The 19539-nt window shown below is 58.7% G+C and overlaps 1 protein-coding gene across 1 annotated transcript in view; it reads left to right on the forward strand.

The window, feature by feature from the left end:
- The window catches only part of WDR27 (WD repeat domain 27), a 72591-nt gene that overhangs the window by 12513 nt on the left and 40539 nt on the right, over positions 1-19539 (forward strand). Inside the window, exons 14-22 of the mRNA XM_053668711.1 lie at positions 1649-1746; positions 2813-2902; positions 6721-6842; positions 7721-7854; positions 9292-9389; positions 10612-10733; positions 14177-14274; positions 15460-15562; positions 19004-19102. Of these exons, the coding sequence (XP_053524686.1) occupies positions 1649-1746; positions 2813-2902; positions 6721-6842; positions 7721-7854; positions 9292-9389; positions 10612-10733; positions 14177-14274; positions 15460-15562; positions 19004-19102 (964 nt within the window). The remainder of the gene's footprint in view (positions 1-1648; positions 1747-2812; positions 2903-6720; positions 6843-7720; positions 7855-9291; positions 9390-10611; positions 10734-14176; positions 14275-15459; positions 15563-19003; positions 19103-19539) is intronic.

Here is a 19539-nt window from a genome sequence, read left to right on the forward strand (position 1 = left end):
CTGAACTTTTGTTACAGTCGGCCTTTAAGATGCTCTGCAGAGGACGCTTGTCCTTGGTGGGGTCCCTGGGGAGCCACTGGATGGGGATGCTGGCCCGGGGGCGGCCCAGCCCTGGTCTTGCGGGGCCAGCTACGTGCTCGCTGATGCTGGGACACCCCTCCGCTCTCAGGCCTGCCCGGGCACGGCCGGCTCCGACTCCACGCCCGACCCTGACGGGGCCTGCCGGGCAGTCCCGGCCATTGGGTGGACAGCAGACCAAGTGTGTGGGGGGGGGGCTTCACCCCACATCATGTGGGCAGAGGTCTGGGCTGCAGGACCTGAAACATTATTCACTCCATCCTTCATCAGTTGTCCCCGAGCCCCATTTCGCCTGCGGGTGCGAGCAGGCCCCAGAGCCATCCTGTTCCCGGCCATGCTCCTTGGTGGCCGTGGCTGTCGGGCTGTGCCTGGAGTGGGGCAGTGAGCGCAGCCCCATAGCTGGGCCCCAGCTGCTCTCCTGGAGACTGGGGTGCAGGACCTGGCCCTCCAGACCCAGCCGCCCCGGGTGACACGGTGGCTCTTGGGGGCCTTCTGTAGAGAGTGTGCAGGCCTCACGCCTGTCCTGGGTGCAGGCATCTGGACACCTGAGCCTGAGGCCGGAGGGATGGCCCTTTGTGCTGTAAGGCAGGCGTGTGGACACGTGTGGGGAAGCATGTGGGAATACGTTCCTGGATAAGTGTGGATATGCATGCAGATGCACATGCGGATACATGTGTGGGTAGTGTGGACATGTGTGTGGGTACTTGTTTGAACAAGTGTGAGCATAAGTGTGAACCTGTGTGGGCGGGGTGCAGACATGTGACTGACATGTGGGTACACATGCATGCACACATGTAGATAAGCACACAAATGCGGTTGGACAAGTGCAGGCATGCACGTGGGTACGAATGTGGATATGTGTGTGCAAATGTGTAGATAAGTGTGTGACACGTGTGGGTAAGCACATGTGCTTCCCGATCACAGCTGCTCTTGCTCTGGCTCCCTGCTGTGCTCTGACTGTCACCACATTTCTAGGACCCATGGTGGCACCGTGTGGTGCGGGCTTCAGTCTGTGTGTGGGTCTGGGACCCGGAGTGGGGAGGGCACGCGAGGCCCCCACAGCCTGCTGGCCCTGGCCTGGCCCGGCCGCCGCCTCGAGGCCGCCCAGCAGGCGCCTGCCCTGAGTAGCGGGCGGGGACACTGTGTGGAGAGGCGGCCGGGCCTGCTGCCCTTGCTCCCAAACCCTGGGAGGGGGGTGACATTCCGGTGAAGGGGCCACTTGCTCCTTCTGTGGGTGGTCGGTGTCACCTGGCCCTCGCCTAGGGTCTGGGCTGGGCAGTAGGACGCTTCCCCTGGGGACCCCCCCAGCCGTCAGGTGTCTGGGTCGGTTGATGGTGAATATGATGCATTCTTGATAATTTGTTCTAAAAACACCAGCATCCGGGGCACTGAGAGGCCCCCGTCTACTCTAAGGAGCTGTCCCGTCACTTTGAGAGCAACCGTGTGCGAGGTTCCCGTGTGACGGGCTGAAACCAGACAGGGAAGTGGGGAAACCCCACCACGTTGATCTTCGTTCCCGCCTGACCTTGGACCCTCCCTTGGCCTCTGTGTTCGCCCGTCTTCCTTCCAGCGAGGAGTACCCTTTGGAGAAGCCCGTGCCGACCGCGCTCCGCAGGCAGCTTGCTGTCCTCCAGGGCCCGGCTGCCGTGTGCTGCATCCAGTTCTCAGGTCGGTGTCCGGGGAGGCACCGCTGCACCCGGGCTTCACCGACTCTCGGTGGCCCGAGGCCGTGCAGCAGGGCCTGCGCTTAGATGGACTAGTCGGGATCCGGACTATCTCCCCGCCCTGTGAGTTAGTGGGGCTGGTGCTCAGGTGCAGGCTCCCAGGTCTGTGCCCCTTGTCCCTGTGTCCCCGCGTCCCCGTGTCCACTCGCCATCTCCTCTGGCATATGGGCAGGCCTGGCAGGATGGTTCCGGGAAGGAAGGGCCGGCTGAACGGACAGCACCTGCCCTGGACACCGGTCACCAGGTCCCAGGTGGGCGAAGGAGCGTGCACAGGAGACGCCCCAGGTGTCCTGTTCGCACTGCCGCTTCTCCCGCAGCCGTCTGTCCTCGGGGCACCCGGACCCCGGTGTCAGACGCCCCACCTGGCACCCGGCTCTGTGCTGCATGAGATGGGGGAGGGGAGGCAGCTGCGGGGCCTGAGTCACGTCCGCCACTCTCCAGGGCGTGGCCAGCCTTGGGCCTGGGGGTTCTAGTGCATTCCTGAAGGTTTTCAGGATTGACAGCTGTGCTAAATTCCCTCTGTTCTTTATGCAGTTCCAGCCAAAGGCATTTTAAAGTAATTTTGGGAGATCAGATCTGTAGTCTTTCCAGTGAACTAATGCCCTTGTGACATTTGATATGCTTGTTGCTCAGCGTGCGACTGTGCGTTGAGGGTCCTCAGGTTTGAAGGTTTATTTCTGTCTCCTCTCAGGGCGAGGTTTAGACGGAGCTGCTTAGCCAGCGGTGTCGCTGAAAACTCTGCCGGCAGGAGTCTGGGCGGCGCAGGGTTACATGGGCACCCAGGGTTCGGGGTGCGGCCACCCTGCCATGCATCCTGGCTCCTGGAAGGAAGCCATGCAGCCTGCAGTGCTGGGACTGTGCCAGCGAGGGAAGCCGGAGCCTGCTCCTCTCAGGAGTTGTCGCTTCTCAAGGCAGCGCCGGGCGGTGCCCCCGAGCTCTGCACCTCTCCTCCTGCAGGCCTGCCTCCTGGAAGCTGCCGTCCTAAGGGCCTCTCTTGTTTTCTCTGGCAGGAGATGGGCAGCGGCTGGCCTGTGGCCTAGCCAACCACTTGTTGCTGGTCTCTGATGCCGATCTCACTGGGACACCTGCTGTTTTCTCAGGTAAACCGTGTCCAAACTTCAGTGAACGAGGATTTGCTGGCCAGTCTCTTTAGTTGTTAATAGCTGCAGGCCAGTTTTGTTTCCTTAAAGACAAGCACAGAGCAGAACTGGGGAGGACACAGGGATTTAACAAGCCGTACTCTGTGGAGCCCTGCTGCCCGGAGAGGTTGTGCCCTGTGAGCCGGTGGCCTGCTGGGGCCTGCCGGGTCGGGTCGGGAGTGAGGCCGAGTCGGGCCGCACCACCCTTGGCACGCTATGGAAGGCGGGAGGGTGCGCACAGACGCTGCCGTGAGTGCAGGGAGGCGCGTCACCTTCCAGCGAGCAGGTGTCAGATCAGCACAGCCCTGTCCAGACTGTGGTCGTGACAACTTCCTGACCCCACTGTGGGCTCCGTCCCTGCCCTCTGCCCCCAGCTCCAGAAGCCGCTTGCCCCCAGACCTGCGGGGCAGACACAGCAACACCGGCAACGACAGCCCAGAGAAACCCACGAGTGTCTGGACTGCAGAGGTGGGGCTGGGGCAGGAGCAGATGACCGCACCTGCGGGGACAGATACCCCCAGGGTGTCCCAGGCCCATGGCTCCCTGTCCAGGGCCATGTCCTTGGAGGGGCAGCCCAGTGCTGGGCGTCTGCGGGCAGTACACGGTGTCCTAGCTCAGAGCTGCTGCAGTGGGCGCCCCAGGGGGGCTTCGTGGACTCCAGGGACCCCAAGTGTGTGTAGCTCGGCACACACAGTTGCCCGGCAGTCGTGTCCTCTGGATGTTGCTTGAGGTGTTTCATAGCTGGGAAAAGTGGCCTGCTGACTTCAGGAAACACAGTGATATTTCAGCCCTCGTTAAAACAAGGGCTCGGTGTCTATTTTGGGGAAGGGCCCTCGGGCCTCAGCCCTGGCAGCAAATCATGGCCGAGTCAGCCCGAGAAGGAGGGCTGGCCTCCCAGCTCCCAGAGGGCAGCAGAGGAAGACGGGTGAGGCCGTGCTGGGCAGTCTGACTGTGGGGAGGACCTGGCGCTGAACTAGGGCTCCCTGCAGGGCGCTCGGTCCCTGAGGGCACAGCGCGGGTTTGAGGGCGGCAGGTGACAGTTGTGTCCAACTTGGTGAAGGAGCTCAGGTTTCCCCTTGGAAGGGAGACCGTCCCCCACGCAGGACCACTGTCGGCGGCACCCCACCCAGGGACAAGGGCCAGGACACGTTCCATTTCCATTAAAATGCCACGAAAGGTGGTGGACAAACAGAACCATCTTTTTGAAAGGAGGACGTTCGGCTCGGGGCATTTTCCTGACCATGAAGTGAGCCTCTGCCTCTTCCCTCCACCTGCGCTCGTCCCGGGCTGGGGGGCTCAGGGCGGGCCTGGGGCCCGTGCACCCTGTCTGGAGGGCTGATTGCTTGTCAGGGACAGCAGGGAGGGGAGGGCCAGGGTACGACTTGGGAGCTGCAGTGGCCCTGGATGATCGGGCCGTGACGGGCCGTGACTTCCCGTCGGTGTCCCTGGGCCACGTGGCCCCCCTCGCTCTGTGCTTGTGTGTGGGGCTCGGAGTGGCCACCATGTCAGCACACGCAGGTCCCGCAGCCCGGCAGCGGGGCCCTTGCTTCCTGGGCCAAGAGGGCGGCTGCACTGGGGCCTTCAGGCCCCTTGGCAGGGGTGGCAGTGGTCTCGGAGCCCCGAACACATGGTCCAGGGCAAGGTCACGCCGCCCTTCCTGGCGACTTGTCAGTTAAGCAGCAGAGGTGACGGCACTCCCAGAAGTGCCCACCAGAGGGCAGCAAAGCCACTCCGATGGCCGCTGGTTTCCGGCCTGTCCCAGAACTGCCGAGGGGCCCTCTCGGATCTGCCAGCTGTGTGGTTCTTCCGGATCCCTGACTCTTGTGGCCGGGAGGCAGCGGGGCTCATCGAGTCCTCAGCAAACGATGGAGTGTGATTTCCACGTGGCAGCAGCAGGGGCCAGGGCAGGGTGCCCACAGCCATGGTGGCTTATTCTCCACGGCTTCCCTCACGGAGTTGGAGTTGTGGGCTCCGCAGGTGGTGCTGCCCACGTGCCCGCCACCGGGCTGTGCAGGCTGCAGAGTGCCCGCCGCCCCTCGGGCCGTGGTTGGTTTCTCTGTGACAGTCGGGGTGGGGGCTGCACCGACAGTGTCTGGGCCCAGGCCTGTGCCTCCACTGGCCTGGCCTCCCAGCCGCCCGGCCCTCGGATATGACTGGCTGGCGTGGTGGCCACAGACATAAGAGCCACGGTGTCTGAGGGACCCGCTGCCTGGCTCCATGTCGATGAGACGGGGGAGCCAGTGGCAAGAGGGGAGCTCTGCGTTCCTGTGCGTTTGGGGAGCCGGGCGGTGGCGGCCGTGAGATCAACCATCTGGGGGCGTCAGAGCCCCCCAGGGTGGCACCGTGAGACCGGCCGCGTGGCCAAAGCTCCTCAGGTTCTGCCCGAGTCGGGTTGAGGGTGGGCTCCGCGGCCCCCGTGGGGCTTCCCTTCTGCGCAAAGGAATGCGGTTCTGTGCTCTCGGGACCCGCAGGCCTCTGTGCGCTGTATGAGGCTCTTCCGCGCTTTTCGTTTTTGTGTCGTTCCGCTACAGTGTCCCCATTTCCCCTGTTCCTCTGTCCTGCTCCTCCCACCCACCTCCCACATTCAGTCCCCCCCACCCGAGTTGTCCCGGTCCCCGGGCCCTTTACCACGTGCCTGGACTCCCCCCTTCCCCTTCTTTGCCCTGTTACCCCCACCCTCCCCTCTTGTCACCGTCAGTCTTGTTTCTGTGTCTCTGGTGCTATTTTGCTCACTTGTTCGTTTTGTTGATTAGGTTCCACTTACAGGTCAGATCGTACGGTATTTGTCCCTCACTGCCTGGCTTATTTCACTTAGCATAATACTCTCTAGTTCCATCCATGCTGTTGCAAAAGGTAGGAGCTCCTTCCTTCTTTCTGCTGCATAGAATTCCATTGTGTAAATGTACCACAGTTTGTTTTTTTTTTTATTCACTCATTTCCTGATGGGCACCTAGGTTGCTTCCAGCCCTTGACTATTGTAAATTGTGCTGCTATGCACATTGGGTGCACAGGTTCTTTTGGGTTGGTGTTTCAGGTTCTTAGGCTATAATCCCAGTAGTGGAATTGCTGGGTCAAAAGGCAGTTCCTTTTTTAGTTTTTTGAGGAAATTCCATCCTGTTTTCCTCAGTGGCTGCACCAGTCTGCACTCCCACCAACAGTGCACTAGGGTTCCCTTTTCTCCACATCCTCTCCAGCACTTGCTGATTTGTTTATGTTGGCCATTCTGACCGGTGTGAGGTGGTGTCTCATTGTGGTTTTCATTTGCATCTCTCTGACGGCCAGTGATGCTGAGCATCCTTTCACGTGTCCCTGGGCCTCTGTCTGTCCTCCTTGGAGAAGTGTCTGTTCAGGGCCTTTGTCCATTTTTTAATTGGGTTGTTTGTTTCCCTATAGCAGAGTTGTATGTATTCTTTATATATTTTGGAGATCAAACCTTTGTCCAAAGTTTTATTGGCAAATATATTTTCCCAAACAGTTGGCTCTCTTTTCATTTTAATGCTGTTTTCTTTAGCCGTGCAGAAGCTTTTTATTTGATGAGGTCCCATTTGTTTATTCTTTCCTTCACCAAAAAACTATTTGACCTAATGAATGAATACAGTTCTCTTAAAACCTACTCTCAGAAGCCCACAACTTTGAACTTCATATTTTAAAAAATGTGAATTTTAAGAACATGTTCTTCAGAAACACCGGAAGCCTTACAATGATGTCACCGCCTCCGTGGGCTTTGGATGTCACCTGACCATGACCCCAGTCCTTCCCTCCTGTCTGTCCCCTGCCAGGTCACGACGGGGCCGTGAGCACCCTGGGCTGGAGCCACAATGGCCGATGGCTGCTGTCTGCCTCCCAGGACAGGACGCTGAGGCTGTGGTCCGCGCGCAGCAGGGAGGCTGTCCTGTGCCTGGTAATTGTGCCAACCTCTGGTGCCCGTCCCTGTGCCTGGGAGACAGCTGGGCGATCACAACCTCAAGGGCTGACCTTGACCCTCGGCGAGGAGGCTGGGAAACAGGGCCGACCGGCTGTGTGCTTCAAGGCACCGACTGTTAGTGACGGGAGCGTCATGAAGGGCCCGTGTGCATGACACACACGTGCACACACGCCTGCAGTTAGACATGCCTTACATTCGCTATGGACTCAAAATGGCAAAACAGCACCGACCTGCGGGAACACGTTAAGTGTCAGAGGGAATGGTGGCCCGGGGTGCGCCACAGGGAGCAAGTGCCTTTTGGGGAGAAAACCAGCCGTTTGGGTGCATCGGGGGAGGCTGCTGGGCAGCAGACCGGGAAGGGGGACGGGAGGTGGTGGGGCGGGCAGGGGCGACGGGACCCGGGTCACATTTTCTCGTGTGTGTGCCTCTCACTGTGAAACGGGGCTGGACACCAGGAGAGCTAACCCAGAAGGGCTCGGGCTCAGGGTCTGGGCCGGGCGGAGGAGGCGCGTGTGCGGGACCAGCGCCCCACCTGTGGGCTGTGCCGAGTGAGCGCGGACGCCCGACACCTGCTGTTGGAAACCGTTTAAGATTCTGGCTTTAACAGAATCCTCAATAGTGAATATCTTTGCTGCCGAGTTTTAAGTCTTTCCTTCTGGTTTTTGATGGCCGCCCTCCCCACGCTGGTGACAGGAAAGTTTGACCCCATAACCTCGTGTAGAGGACTCAGGGGACCAGAAGCGGCGACGGTGGGGAGCGGGCTGAGCCGAGACCGGCAGCATCTGTGCTCGGGGCTTGGGCGGACGCGCCCCGCTGAGAGCAACGGCATTTCCGAGGTGCCATGTGCTCTGCAGGGCAAGGACGTGCTGGCACGGCCCGTGCGTGCTGCCCAGTTCTACTATCTGGACGCCTTCCTGCTGCTGTCCTCGGGCCCCGAGCTGCTGCTGCTCAAGTACCATGTGGACACTCACAAAGATGAGCTGAAAAGGTCGGTGGCCGGCCCTCCTGGGCCCTCCTTCTGTAGAGGAGCAAGCTGTGCTTGGTCCTTGCGTCACGGGTACGAACGTGGCCGCATGGCACCGGGGGCTGCAGAGAGCTCAGCGGCATCGTGTCCCAGCGGGTGGCCGTCCTGCATCCCGGGTTGTGCTCCCCGGGCAGTGCTGGGCACAGCTTCCCCAGGCCTGTCACTCTCAGACCTTTACCCGCGAGCACTGGCCTCGGCTGGAAGCGGCCACTAACCCCCAAGCCCTTGGGCTCCAAGTACAGGACCTTTACCTGCGTGGCCACAGGCCACGAGCACCCGTCACCAGGCTGCTGTTACCCCAGGTGGCAGCGGGCCTGGTGGCTTTGGTCTGTACCTGCCACTCCCTGGGCCATTTTGCTGAGGGGGCCGCACCACCAGCACCTCCACACTTGTGGCCCTCGGCACACCCAGCCAGGCCGCACTCCTGGCCCCCATCCCTGGGGCACTCTTGTCGGGTTGAAATGGGTGCAGCTGCTGCTGACCGACAGCGTGACTTAAACCGGTGTCCCCTCCCCGCCCCCGCCCCTCAGAGCTGTTTCATCTTCACTGCTGCAGCCCCTCCTGGGTCCTGCCCACTGCCTGGTGTTTCAGCCCCGAGTCCTCCCACGTCCTGTCCCCTCACAGGACCCGCTGTCTCTCTGATGTGCCTTCCCTCCCCTCTGTGGTCCACCAGACTCGGCAGCCTCCCTGCACCAACTGCTCTCTCTGTTGGTGGCTGTCCTGCTGTCCCTGGGCTCCGTCCCCACACCTGCGGCTTCACCCACTTTGTCCCTGGCGTTCCCGTGGGGCCAGTGCTCTCTGAGCTGCCCCTTTTGGTCCCCTGTATGTGGGAGTCCTGTCCTGCACCCTCATCACCCCAGGAGCACCCATCGGTGGGCCCAGACCCCGTGCAGCACCGTCCCGCCCGTGGAAGGTGTGGTCAGCGGCCTGGCTCATCCTCACAGCGCCCCCAGCAGCTCGGCCCCTCACCTGCCTGCGTCCAGACCGCCAGCCCAGTGCTTCCCCACTCCTCTGCCCCGCCCTCCCCACACTGTTGACCACCCATCATCAGGGTTCAGACCGCACGCTTACCAAGCCTTTAGGGAAGCATCAGGAGAGCATGTTTGAACGGAAATACAAACCCTTTAGCAGCGACGGGATGTCTCATTACATACACAGAATTACTTTAGGATCAGGAGAAAGGCGTGCTGTCTCATAGACAGCAGCGAGTTACTTGTGGCTGTATATAAAAAAAGGGTTTTCATGACGTTTTGCAAAGTGAGGTCAAGGTAGCTCACGTTCGCTCAGAGCTGTAGAACATGATTATGAGGTGCCGTGAAAACTTGGTTTGGATGATTTGTGGGTGGGATGCTTCGTGGTAGTGGAGGCGAGCAAGGCTGCTGATCTTCGCCTTCTCTCCAGGTACAAACAGCGGAGCCGATGCAGCCCTGTCTGCAGGCTCCCCATGGCGGGCGCTGCGGAGATCACCTGCCTGTCCGCCGTCAACGAGTTCTACTCCTGTATCCTTTCTTCCGGAGCTCCGGGCTGCGTGTGGGACCCGGGGCGGGCGGGGGGCATGCAGACTCTGAGTAATCGATTCCAGATAATGTCACAGGTGCATCCCAACAGTGGAGAGCGCCCCACAGGGAAAAAACTGGCACAGCAGAGTCTCACCTGCTGTTTCTTCTGGGCAGCGGGAGGCTCGCCTGGAAACTTCCGGTGTGTGAAGGTCAATGCCACGCCCACTACGGGAGCCTGGGAGCTGCTGCCATTCAGTGGGATGTCAGGTTGAGCCCAAACCAGTGCAGTTCTGAGGTTTTATGGCCAGCAGCACCCCTTTTAATTTAAAAACTTTGATTTAAATTTATTTAAAAGCAAAAATCATAACCTTTAGGAATTTATTTTGTAACATTTTAATTTATCAAAGCCCTGATTTAGATTCTTTTGAAGAGTTCTGTTGCGGAAATTTCATAAGGACTGGTGTAAGGTGTTAGAGAGTTCTAGTATATTCTATTCTATTAGACGTTGTTATCTAATAGAATATGTCTATTATATAAGTTCTGTTAGATAGTGTTATCTGTGTTCTAGAGCCTTTGCTAAAAACAGCACACCGCCACCGCTGGGCAGAACCTGTCGTTCTGTCCCCGCAGCTGTGGGGGCCCCTCTGCCCGCTCTGCCCAGCCTCACACCCAGTGGCATCTGCCCTGGTGGCCGCTCGGCATCACGCCCGGCACTAGGTCTGCAGTGCACGCTTTTTGGTGGTTTTGTGCATTTTTTCTGCGGTGTATACTGTCCAGCATTCTCAGCTAAACGGGCAGTTGGGTAGTTCTGGGGGTGACGTGACCCTGAGTTCGTGCACTGTCCTCTTACCCCCTGTGACGTGTCCCTGTTCACTTGTGCAGCCTGGGCCCCGCCGGCCGGCCCTGCGGGCTCTGTGACGTTCCTCTCGGTGTCCTCTCCCGAGCCCACTGCCTGCGCATGCGCCGGCCATGCTGCCCGCTGCCCCCCTCGGCCCTCACTCAGCTGTTAGGGGAGTTCGTGGACTTCCATCTCGAGAGCTGCTCTACCCCCAGGGCCTCCCCCTTGTCCGCAGCAGCCCCCCAGGCTCCACAGGCACCTGGAGATGCGGGCAGCTTGGGGCATGGGGCTGGGTGTAACCGCACCTGCCCCCCTCAACCCCCGGGGGCAGCATCCCCCTCAGTGAGTAAAGGGCTTGAGAGCGTCCCTAACGTGCCCTCGCAGACCTCGTGCTGGCCGCGGGCCGGAACCGGGCCCTGGAAGTCTTCGACCTCAACGCCGGCCGCAGCGTGGCCGTGGTCGCAGGAGCCCACGCACGGCCTGTGCACCAGATCTGCCAGAACAAGGTGAGTGCCGCACGCCGCCGCGTGTCACTCGCGAGACGTCCCGCTCTGGTGTGGAGCCCACGCAGCCCCCCTGCGCTGTCGTGAGTTTGCCGCCGCGCTGGAGGCGACCCTCGGCATCTGACACAGGCAGGTCTTCACGTCGTGTCGGACGCTAAGGCTTGTGCGTGGTTCTTGGGCTGTTTTAAGGGCTCGTTTGGCTTTGCTAGTGACACGAGCTCGCTTAAATCCCTCCGAGGGCGTGGGTGTCCCGCTCCGGGGGCCTGAGGGGCGGCCACACCGAGGCGCGACCGCGGGGCAGCCTCCTGCGCCCACACCTTCCAGGTTTCACGTGCGGCTGCTCCGTGTTGGCAGAGAAACGGCTCAGAAACACCCGCCGCGGAGGGTCCAGGCTCAGGATTAGAGGGGAGCGGGTGGATGGACTCGAGTCTAGTGCGGCTCGGAGGGGTTTTGTCGTTCACGGGGCAGCGGCCCCGGAGACCTCGGAGCGGCAGCGCGTTTGGGGCGCAGCCGCAGTTGTGACTTGCTCGCGTTGGGACTGGCTCTCCGGGTCGAGGGCCGGCCTCCCAGTGCCGCCTGAGGTCATCATGCGAGGGCACCGGTTTTTAAAGTCTCGCTGCACGGGAGCAAGACTGAGTCTGAGTGCGGCGTCCCTGGGCCCCTGCACGCTCCCTGCCGCTCGGGTAGCCCGTGCGGGTAGCCCGTGCGAGTGGGAAAAAGTGCCGTCCTGGGCGCCGAGTTCGCGGTCCTTATGGACGAGTGGGCCTGGGGGGCGGGGCCAGCACGGGGCTTTGTGGGGGGCACCTGCAGGGCGGGTCGTTTGCTTCCCGGCGGGGCCTCTGTGGTCTCTTGGTTGGCATCTTTGAAGGCATCTGCCTCGACTCCTTTTCCCATCGGTATCCCCTAGGAGGCTGATTAATTAAGCCATTTGAAACTATGATACGGGAAAGTTTTCCTGGCTTATATGCGGAAAACTCCAGCTTAGAGGGTCGTTGGAGAGAAGATCACGTTGCTTTCCGAACTCGTGCAGAATCGCCCGCAGGATCACAGACTGAAGGATCCGAAACACCGCGAGGCAGGGCCTCCCGCATGGCAGGTGCCCCCGTGCAGCGCGTTGCGACTTCTTCACGAGGCCTCTGCCGAGACAGTGACTGCACCCACGACACCAGTCGCACAGCTTGGCCCCGCCAGGGTGGCCTCCCATGTTTTCATTCGTGTCCCCGGGGTCGGCTGCTTGTGGCCGGGACAGGCCCTCTGCTCCAGATGTGAACGCCGTGGTCCCACGCACCTGACCCCTCCCGTCCCAGTGTCCTCCCGTCTCCCTGCACCTGACCCCTGCGCCCTCCCCACTGCAGGGACGCTCGCCGTGGGACCCTGCAGGGCTCCTCGGGCTGGCAGACACCGGGGCACTGGGTGTTCCAGTGCTTTGAGGGCTCAGAACAGCGTTCGCACCGGGAATCCGCTCACCTGGTGTTTGCCGACTGGAGTGACAGCTGCCTGTTGCCACCGGGAGAAGCAGGTGTTGGTGTCGGAGTCTGGCGCACCTGCGCGGGGCACAGTTTCTGGGAGACCAGCCAGCACACAGGTCTCGGGTCAAAGTCTGGCCGGCAGCATCTGGAGGTGTGCAGTGTGCTCTCAAGGTGCAGCGGACGGTTTGTGCAAAGCCGGAGCTCTGACGGGCGCTGTCTGGAACGTGGTGGTGGACTTGAGCACCGGTCAGGTTTTCTAGGCTCCTCTGGGCCCTCGGTTGCTGCAGCTCGGGGAGAGTTCGTTGGAAACGCCCACTGTCACCAGGCTGGAGGGGACCGGCCAGGCCTGAAGGTCGGCGGGAGCCCTGTATGGTGGTGTCCCCTTCACACGCGTTTCCTGCCGGCTGCTGCCACATGCTGCGTCCATCTCTGATGCGCTGCGGACAGTGAGGACGTGGCTCCTCCGTCCGCCTGGTCTCCGAGTCGTGGCCTTCGTCCCCCTCACGGTCACCGCTCTTCTCTTTCTACCTTGAATGTGCTGGTGGCGCAGGCTCACAAAACCATACGGGTACCAGGCGTCCAGCTTGCCAGACATCACCTGCACATCATCCTGCGCCCGTCACCCCAAGTGACGCCTCTTTCTGCCCCACTTCCCCCCTTTGCCCACCTCCACCTGCCCCCCTTTCCCTCAGGTCACCCCCAAGCTGGGCCTGCGTCTGTGTCACAAACACATTTGGGGTCTTTGTGCTTTGATCCGTCACCTTCTTTCTCATCACTTTCCTGTGTGGACACCGGTCTGTCATCCTCTCCGTATAAATACCTATTTTATTTTTCTTTCACTTGTCCTGTTCTTTCTTCCTTCTGGGGTTTATTGGGAAGCTGCAAGAACTCGGTCTGCACGGAAGCCGATGAGACTCAGAAGCCTCTGACTGTGTGCGCTGCCGCCCTCTGTCGGTGGTCCGCCCTCCGGCGCCACTGGGAGGCGTGGGCACCTCACGGACCCTGCTTTCCTGCCTGTCCGTCGAACCAGAGCCGAGTTTGTTCCTTTTGTGCTCAGAGCCTCGCACATGCCCCGTGCCTGGGAGAGCATCTCGGGGGTTTGCTGACTCTGTGCGCTTGCTCGTGCGCGGCCTCGGGCCACTGGCTGGCCCAGGTTTGGAGCGGGAGGCCCTGCTGGTGGGACGCGTATGAGGGATGCGGCTCACCTGGAGGTGGGCGTGAGGCGGTCTGCACCGCCCAGGTGTGACGGGTGGACGGGAAGGGAGGCCGTCTGGTGTAGAGCTGGGACTCGACGTGTGTGTTGGTTTGCCATTGGGTTTGTCCAAGTCTGTATTTCCGGTCCTGGGGGAGCCTCTCTGCTGGCGGGGGTGCAGCATAGGCACAAACGCCCTGAACGGACTTCGTTACGTCTGCCCTGATGTTGCGGGACTCTCCACACAGAAGGAAAGAGACTGTCGAGAACCGTAAGACAGCTCAGTTTTGGAGCAAATGCCGTGTAGAGGGTGCAGTCAGCTTTCTCACAAGGCGCCAATCCCACCATTTGTCGGTTGCAGCAGCCCGGGCGCGGCGAGCCTGCTGCTGCCGGTGCAGTCGGGGCGCGTGCCCTCAGGGTCGGCGCCAGGTGGCACACGCCGCCTCTCACCTGGCTTGTCACAAGGGTCTTGGGGCACAGCCATGAGCAGATTGCTGGCTGGATTGTGACCCGTCTTCGACAGCCAGCGGTGGAGACTGCCATCTCGGCGCTGCCGTCTTTCCCGTGTGTGTCTTTACTGGGTCCTGAGGGTCCGCAGGGCAGATGGCGTCAGTGAATCTCGGGTGGTGGGACGCACGGCGGGCAGCTGTCCGCGTGGAGGGGTTTGGGAGTCCGGTCACGAACTGGTACAGGGAAGAAACAAGTCCCTCAGGTCTCCCTGCAGACTCAGCGGTGCAGCAGCAGCACTCAGGACACACACCACCGTCTCGTCCTTTGCTTTGCAGGGATCATCCTTCGCGACCCAACAGCCCGAGGCCTATAATCTCTTTGCCACGACAGCCGTAGGTGACGGGGTCCGACTCTGGGACCTGAGGACCCTGAGGTGAGGCCTGTCCTGCGCGGCCGGTGGCAGCCGGGGCGGGGGGTGAGGAACACGCTGCCTTCGGCCCCACGGAGCACTATGCGCTCACAGCGGCAGGCGTGTCTGGCGTCCTTTTCCAGACTTTCCTTCACCAAAGAAAAGTCTGCCGCACACTCAGTGGGGCCCACACTTGCCGGGGAGGGAAACGGCCGCCTTCGCGCTGCCCTGCCGGGGCCGTGGCCCGCGCGTCGAGAGGCCTAGAGCAGCCATCGGTGCTGTCACACAGCAGTGGCACCTGCTCAGATTTTGCCCTGTCCTGGCAAAGACGTTCTGGCTGCTAGGTTAGGCCTAACGACCCCAGCATATTCTTTGTGTAACACGCAGAGTAAATACTTTCACCTGTGTACATACGAGGTGCTGGGCAAAGCGGGCCAACGGTTTATTCTTGTGTTGTTACTTGTTGGTCATTGTATTGTTTACTCGTATCGTTCATCTTTCCCCTACGGACAGTGTAGCCCTACTCTGCCTGCCCCGCGCGTGGGCACAGGCACCCACGAGAGCACAGGCAGCAGTGTCCACGCTCTCCTGTGGAGTGCTGAGCAGGCCCCAGCCCCACGGCGGCGCTGCGGCTGCGTGGAGGGGGGCCACCCGAGGGCGCCTGGGCAGGGCCATCGGGCCCGGGGCCCAGCCGGTGTCGGCACTTGTGGCGCAGGCGCTCTTCGCACAGCCCTGGCTGTCCCCAAAGGCGATGGCAGTTTTTCTTGATAAAACTGGCATCGATTTCCTGACAGCTTTTTTACAACAAACAGATCTTACGTATATTTTACGTATAGTTGGCTGTAAGGCTTATTAACCTGCCTTGATAGAATGTTGCACCTCTCAAAAGTTTTTGAATCATTGACTTAAATAATTTACGACTTTAAAAGGTTAGTTTATGTCTTTAACAATATGTTTATCACTAAATAGTCATCACGTGTAAAGCATGTCATTGGTGTTAGCTTGGACCTCTGAGGGATTACGATTCTGGGAAGTCCTGTAATTACTTCCGAAGATCCTTGCCAAGGGTTTCATATCCTCACATATAAAAACGATCGCTCTTACTGGTTTGTCCATTTTTCTGAAGGAAAGGACGAGATTTCTTTGTCCTCAGTTGTGTTAAAAACGACAAAATGGTTTTCTCCTGGTGTTGCCTTCATTTCCCCGCAGGTGTGAGCGCCGATTCGAAGGCCACCCCAGCCGCAGCTACCCGTGTGGCATGGCCTTCAGCCCGTGTGGGCGGTTCCTGGCCAGCGGGGCCGAGGACAGACACGTAGGTGCTGGTCACTGTCCCCCGGAGGCCCGGCCTCCATGCGGGGGGGGGGGGCGGTGCACGTTGGTTGAGATGGGAGTGTGAGTCACAAGACTCTCACACATGAGCGGTATCTCACCGACAGTGACATGTGGCAACGAGAGGCCGTTGGGGCGTGTTGAGCAAAGGGCAGAACGCTAAGTCCCGCTCACCGAGTCATCCCTCCCCGGGAACTGCTTGCTGAGTGTTAAGTATGTGCTGGACTGTCTTTGAGTTATGAGAAAGCAGCGCTCATGGTGAAATAACGCGTATTTTGCGATAGAGTTGGACACATACTGACTGGTAGAGCTGTTTGCCCTTCATGTGCTTGAAAGGCCTGGTGCTAGTCCCTGTGGCCACCGTGATGAGTGATTGCAGACTCGGCAGCTTCAACGACAGAGGTGCCTACGCTCCCACAGCCTGGAGGCCGGGTCTGATGCTGGGCCACTGGGGGGCTCCGAGGGGACGGCCCTCCCTGCTTCCACTCGCTGCTGGCGGCCGGTCCGCGATGCTCTCGGGCTCTAGGCTTCCCCTGCCCTTAGCGGGCCGCCTGCCCTCCCTGTGGCCCCGGGACCCCTCTCTTTTCCCAGACAAGGACCCTGGTCCCCGGACTCCCTGGGTCCTCGACTCTCCATGGTCCTTAGTTTCCGAAACCAGCAGAGATCCTGTTTCCAAATGGCGTTTGCTGGCAGGCGCTGGGGTTGGGACTCGGACAAGCCGTTTTGGAGGGCAACGTGCAAGTCTCTCCAAATCGACGAGGGTTGTAGAAACCAAAAAGACTCGCAGAAATTTCCAAAAATTCAAGGAAATCGTAACGTTTATTTGGAAATAATCACCTTACAATTTGAGTCGCATTTACTTTCTGAAATATCTTATTCAGTTTAACTGGTGAGAATCAACTTTAAGAACATTGAAAAGTGTTTTATGAAACTCGTAAATAGGAATAGTTATCTGTCAAATTTTACCCGCTCATAAGCAGCGGCTCCGTCGCCATCTTTGCCACCTCCTGGGTCGGCGCTGGGCGGGCGCCACGGGCGCGTTCAGAGACAGCCCAGTGGTCTCGAACTTGAGTGCCATGCAGCTCATTCATGATTTGCCCATTTATTAAAACAACCTAAAACATTAAAATAAGTAACATTTATTTGATAATATGAACCATTTGCCACCATCTTGGATATACTCTTTAAACATTTTACTATTATTATTTTTGCAATTTTGAGTAAAAACCGTGCCAACACCACCACCACCATGAACAGCAACAAAATCATGGAATTTTTGGTTTTCCCTCTCAATTGTTTTTTTACATCCAGTCTCATACCCATCCATGCATTCCAGTCAATCCACCCATGTATTCAATTAAATTGTCTTTTGTAACGTTTTATTACATACAACAACGTCCTGGTTTTCAGGTAGAATATAAAACCTTCAGTTGCTCAAACACCCCTGCGTTTTCCCAGGAGACCCCGAGACGGCCCGAGTGTGGGCTTTGTTCTCTCAGAAGCCAGGCGTGCACACTGGTTTCCTTGAAATTGTGGATCCCTGTGTTTTAGTTCAACATACGTGAGTGAAGCTTGGAGATACAATGACTGAGATCCACAGTGTCAAGAGACACAGACACTGGAAGCAGGAAGACAGGAAGTGGAGCCGGCATGAGAAGACGTGGGTGTGAGGTGGACTTGGAGGCCCAACGCGCTGCCAGTGGGCAGGAGGGCGTCTGATGGCCGCGGTGGCCGTCTGCGCGGAAGGCGTCCTCGTCTGAACCCACGCGCCCCTGGTAACGGAGTTTCAGAGGATGCGAAGCGGAAGAACTGCACTGCGGTCTCAGACCAGGGAAATGCCCTCGTCACAGCAGCAGGTCTCACGAGGGCTGGGAGGCCCGTCCCGCTGACCACACTGCCCCTCTGCCCAGCACGGCCTGCTGGCTGTGCAGCGTGACACATAAACACACATGTTCCGTGTGGCGCGCGGGGGCCTCCCCAGTGTGCCCCCAGCCTGCCTCACTTCGTCTCCGCCCTCCCGCGTGTCCCACTTCTAGTCCGTTCTACTCCACGGCGCCATGGAAACTTTGTGTGTGGCCACTCTTTTTATTACACCAAATGAGGATGAACCAAAAAGAGTCTCACAGACCATGAGACCACTCCAGAGAAGTGTACCTTCTATTCCGATGAGGCCCCACAGTATAGTTGCCTACGAACTGAACTAAATTAAGAAAACGCAGACTTTAACAGCGGGGCCGCAGCAGAAACACGAGAGCTTGGAAGTGAACTTGCTGTACGACAGGAGTGTGTGAGATGAAAACCGACAAATCTAGGAAAGCAAGAGAAAACACTTTCCAAACTCAAGACCAAGTTTGAATGAAAGCAGTGGAAAGTATACATGCCAGGGTGCACAGCGAGGGGAAGAAATAGATTAATAACTCTAGTCTGAGCCCAGGCTGGTGTGGCTCAGTGGACTGAGTGCCAGCCTATGAACCAAAGGGTCACCAGTTTGAGTCCCAGTCAGGGCGCATGCCTAGGTTGTGGGCCAGGTCCCCAGTGGGGGGCGTGTGGGAGGCAACCACACATTGATGTTTTTCTCCCTCTCTCTTCATCCTTTATCCTCTCTCTAAAAATAAATAAAATCTTTTACAAATAAATTTAAAAAGTAAACAAAACACAAAGCCTAGCAACTGTTGTTGCACTGGGTCCCTCACACAACCCACGTTCTGGGAGCAGACAGCACTGAGCCCTTGGAGAGCAGCCCTGGGGTCCTGTTCCAGACAACGGGACTGGGGCTTTCCCATTCAGTCCAGCTCTGCAGCTCAGACCAATCCCAGTGGCTCTGCTGTGACCCGTGAGGACAGTGCCTTTTGGGCCCATCAAACTCTGAGGATTTGCAGTCCTCATTTGCATGAGGGCAGACCAGTCAGGGACCAGGGCCAGGATTCCTGTGCACATATACAGGGGAGTGGTCCCCTGGGTTTTGGGAGCTCGCTTTTCCTTTTCACTGAAGGCTGGGGTTTGTGTTTTCCTTGCTGAGCTGAAAAACCCAGGCAGAGGAGCTGTGCAGCTGGGCGGGGAGCTAAGCTGCAGCACCTGGGCTGCGGCAGAACTGTGCTGCCTCACACTGAGCCATTGAGTCTGGAATAAGATTTTACTCCTTCCTTAAAGTTAGTCATCAGACGTGAGCAAATGTTTAAAACTGTTCAGAGAATGGTGGAGTCTTGTGATAGGGTAGTGAGTATAATACAGATTTGTTAATGTAAAAATCCTGAGAGGGAAAAGGAGAAATTCATTGTTCTCATAAACTTTTGTGACTTACATGTTCTGTCCATTGTGTGAGGTCCGCTGTGGCAGTTCACGGTCACCCAGCAGACCGCATCCCTGTGTAACAGCGGGTTGTTGACTGTCCCCACACAGAGTACCTGCTGGTTCTGTCTTCCAGGCGTACGTGTACGAAATGGGCTCCAGCACCTTCTCCCACAGACTGTCAGGACACACGGACACCGTCACCGCGGTGGCCTTCAGCCCGTCTGCCCCCCAGGTACGGCCCTTCCTGCACGCCCACAGGTACCGCATCGTATCTGTCAGTCTTGGTTTGGGGGAGCCTTTGTCGTATTTAAGATTCATGCCAGTTTTCCTTGTGTGCATGGACACAAATGTAGGAAGTAGACCTTGGGGAGAAGGAAATCTCGAGGGCTTTCTTCGACAGAGAAAGTTTGTCACTCCGTGCTGATGCTGATGCACATCTGCTCAGCCGAAGTCCAGGGAACCGTGGAAATGCCTGGACAGACAGGTGGCACTGGCACCAACACCGGTCAGCGCCAAGGGACGAAAGCACAACAAATGCAGAGTGAGTCAGGACAGGACTTTGCAGATTCTCACGAGAAGAATTTGGATAGAGAAGGACTACAAGTTCGAAGACACTTACACTGTAGGAAGAACAAAGAGGACGTCATTGGGGTGCAGATCGGTCCTGCA

The sequence above is a fragment of the Artibeus jamaicensis genome, unplaced genomic scaffold, assembly GCF_021234435.1.
Source record: "Artibeus jamaicensis isolate MK-2021 breed Jamaican fruit bat unplaced genomic scaffold, CSHL_Jam_final contig_497, whole genome shotgun sequence".
NCBI lineage: Eukaryota > Metazoa > Chordata > Mammalia > Chiroptera > Phyllostomidae > Artibeus > Artibeus jamaicensis.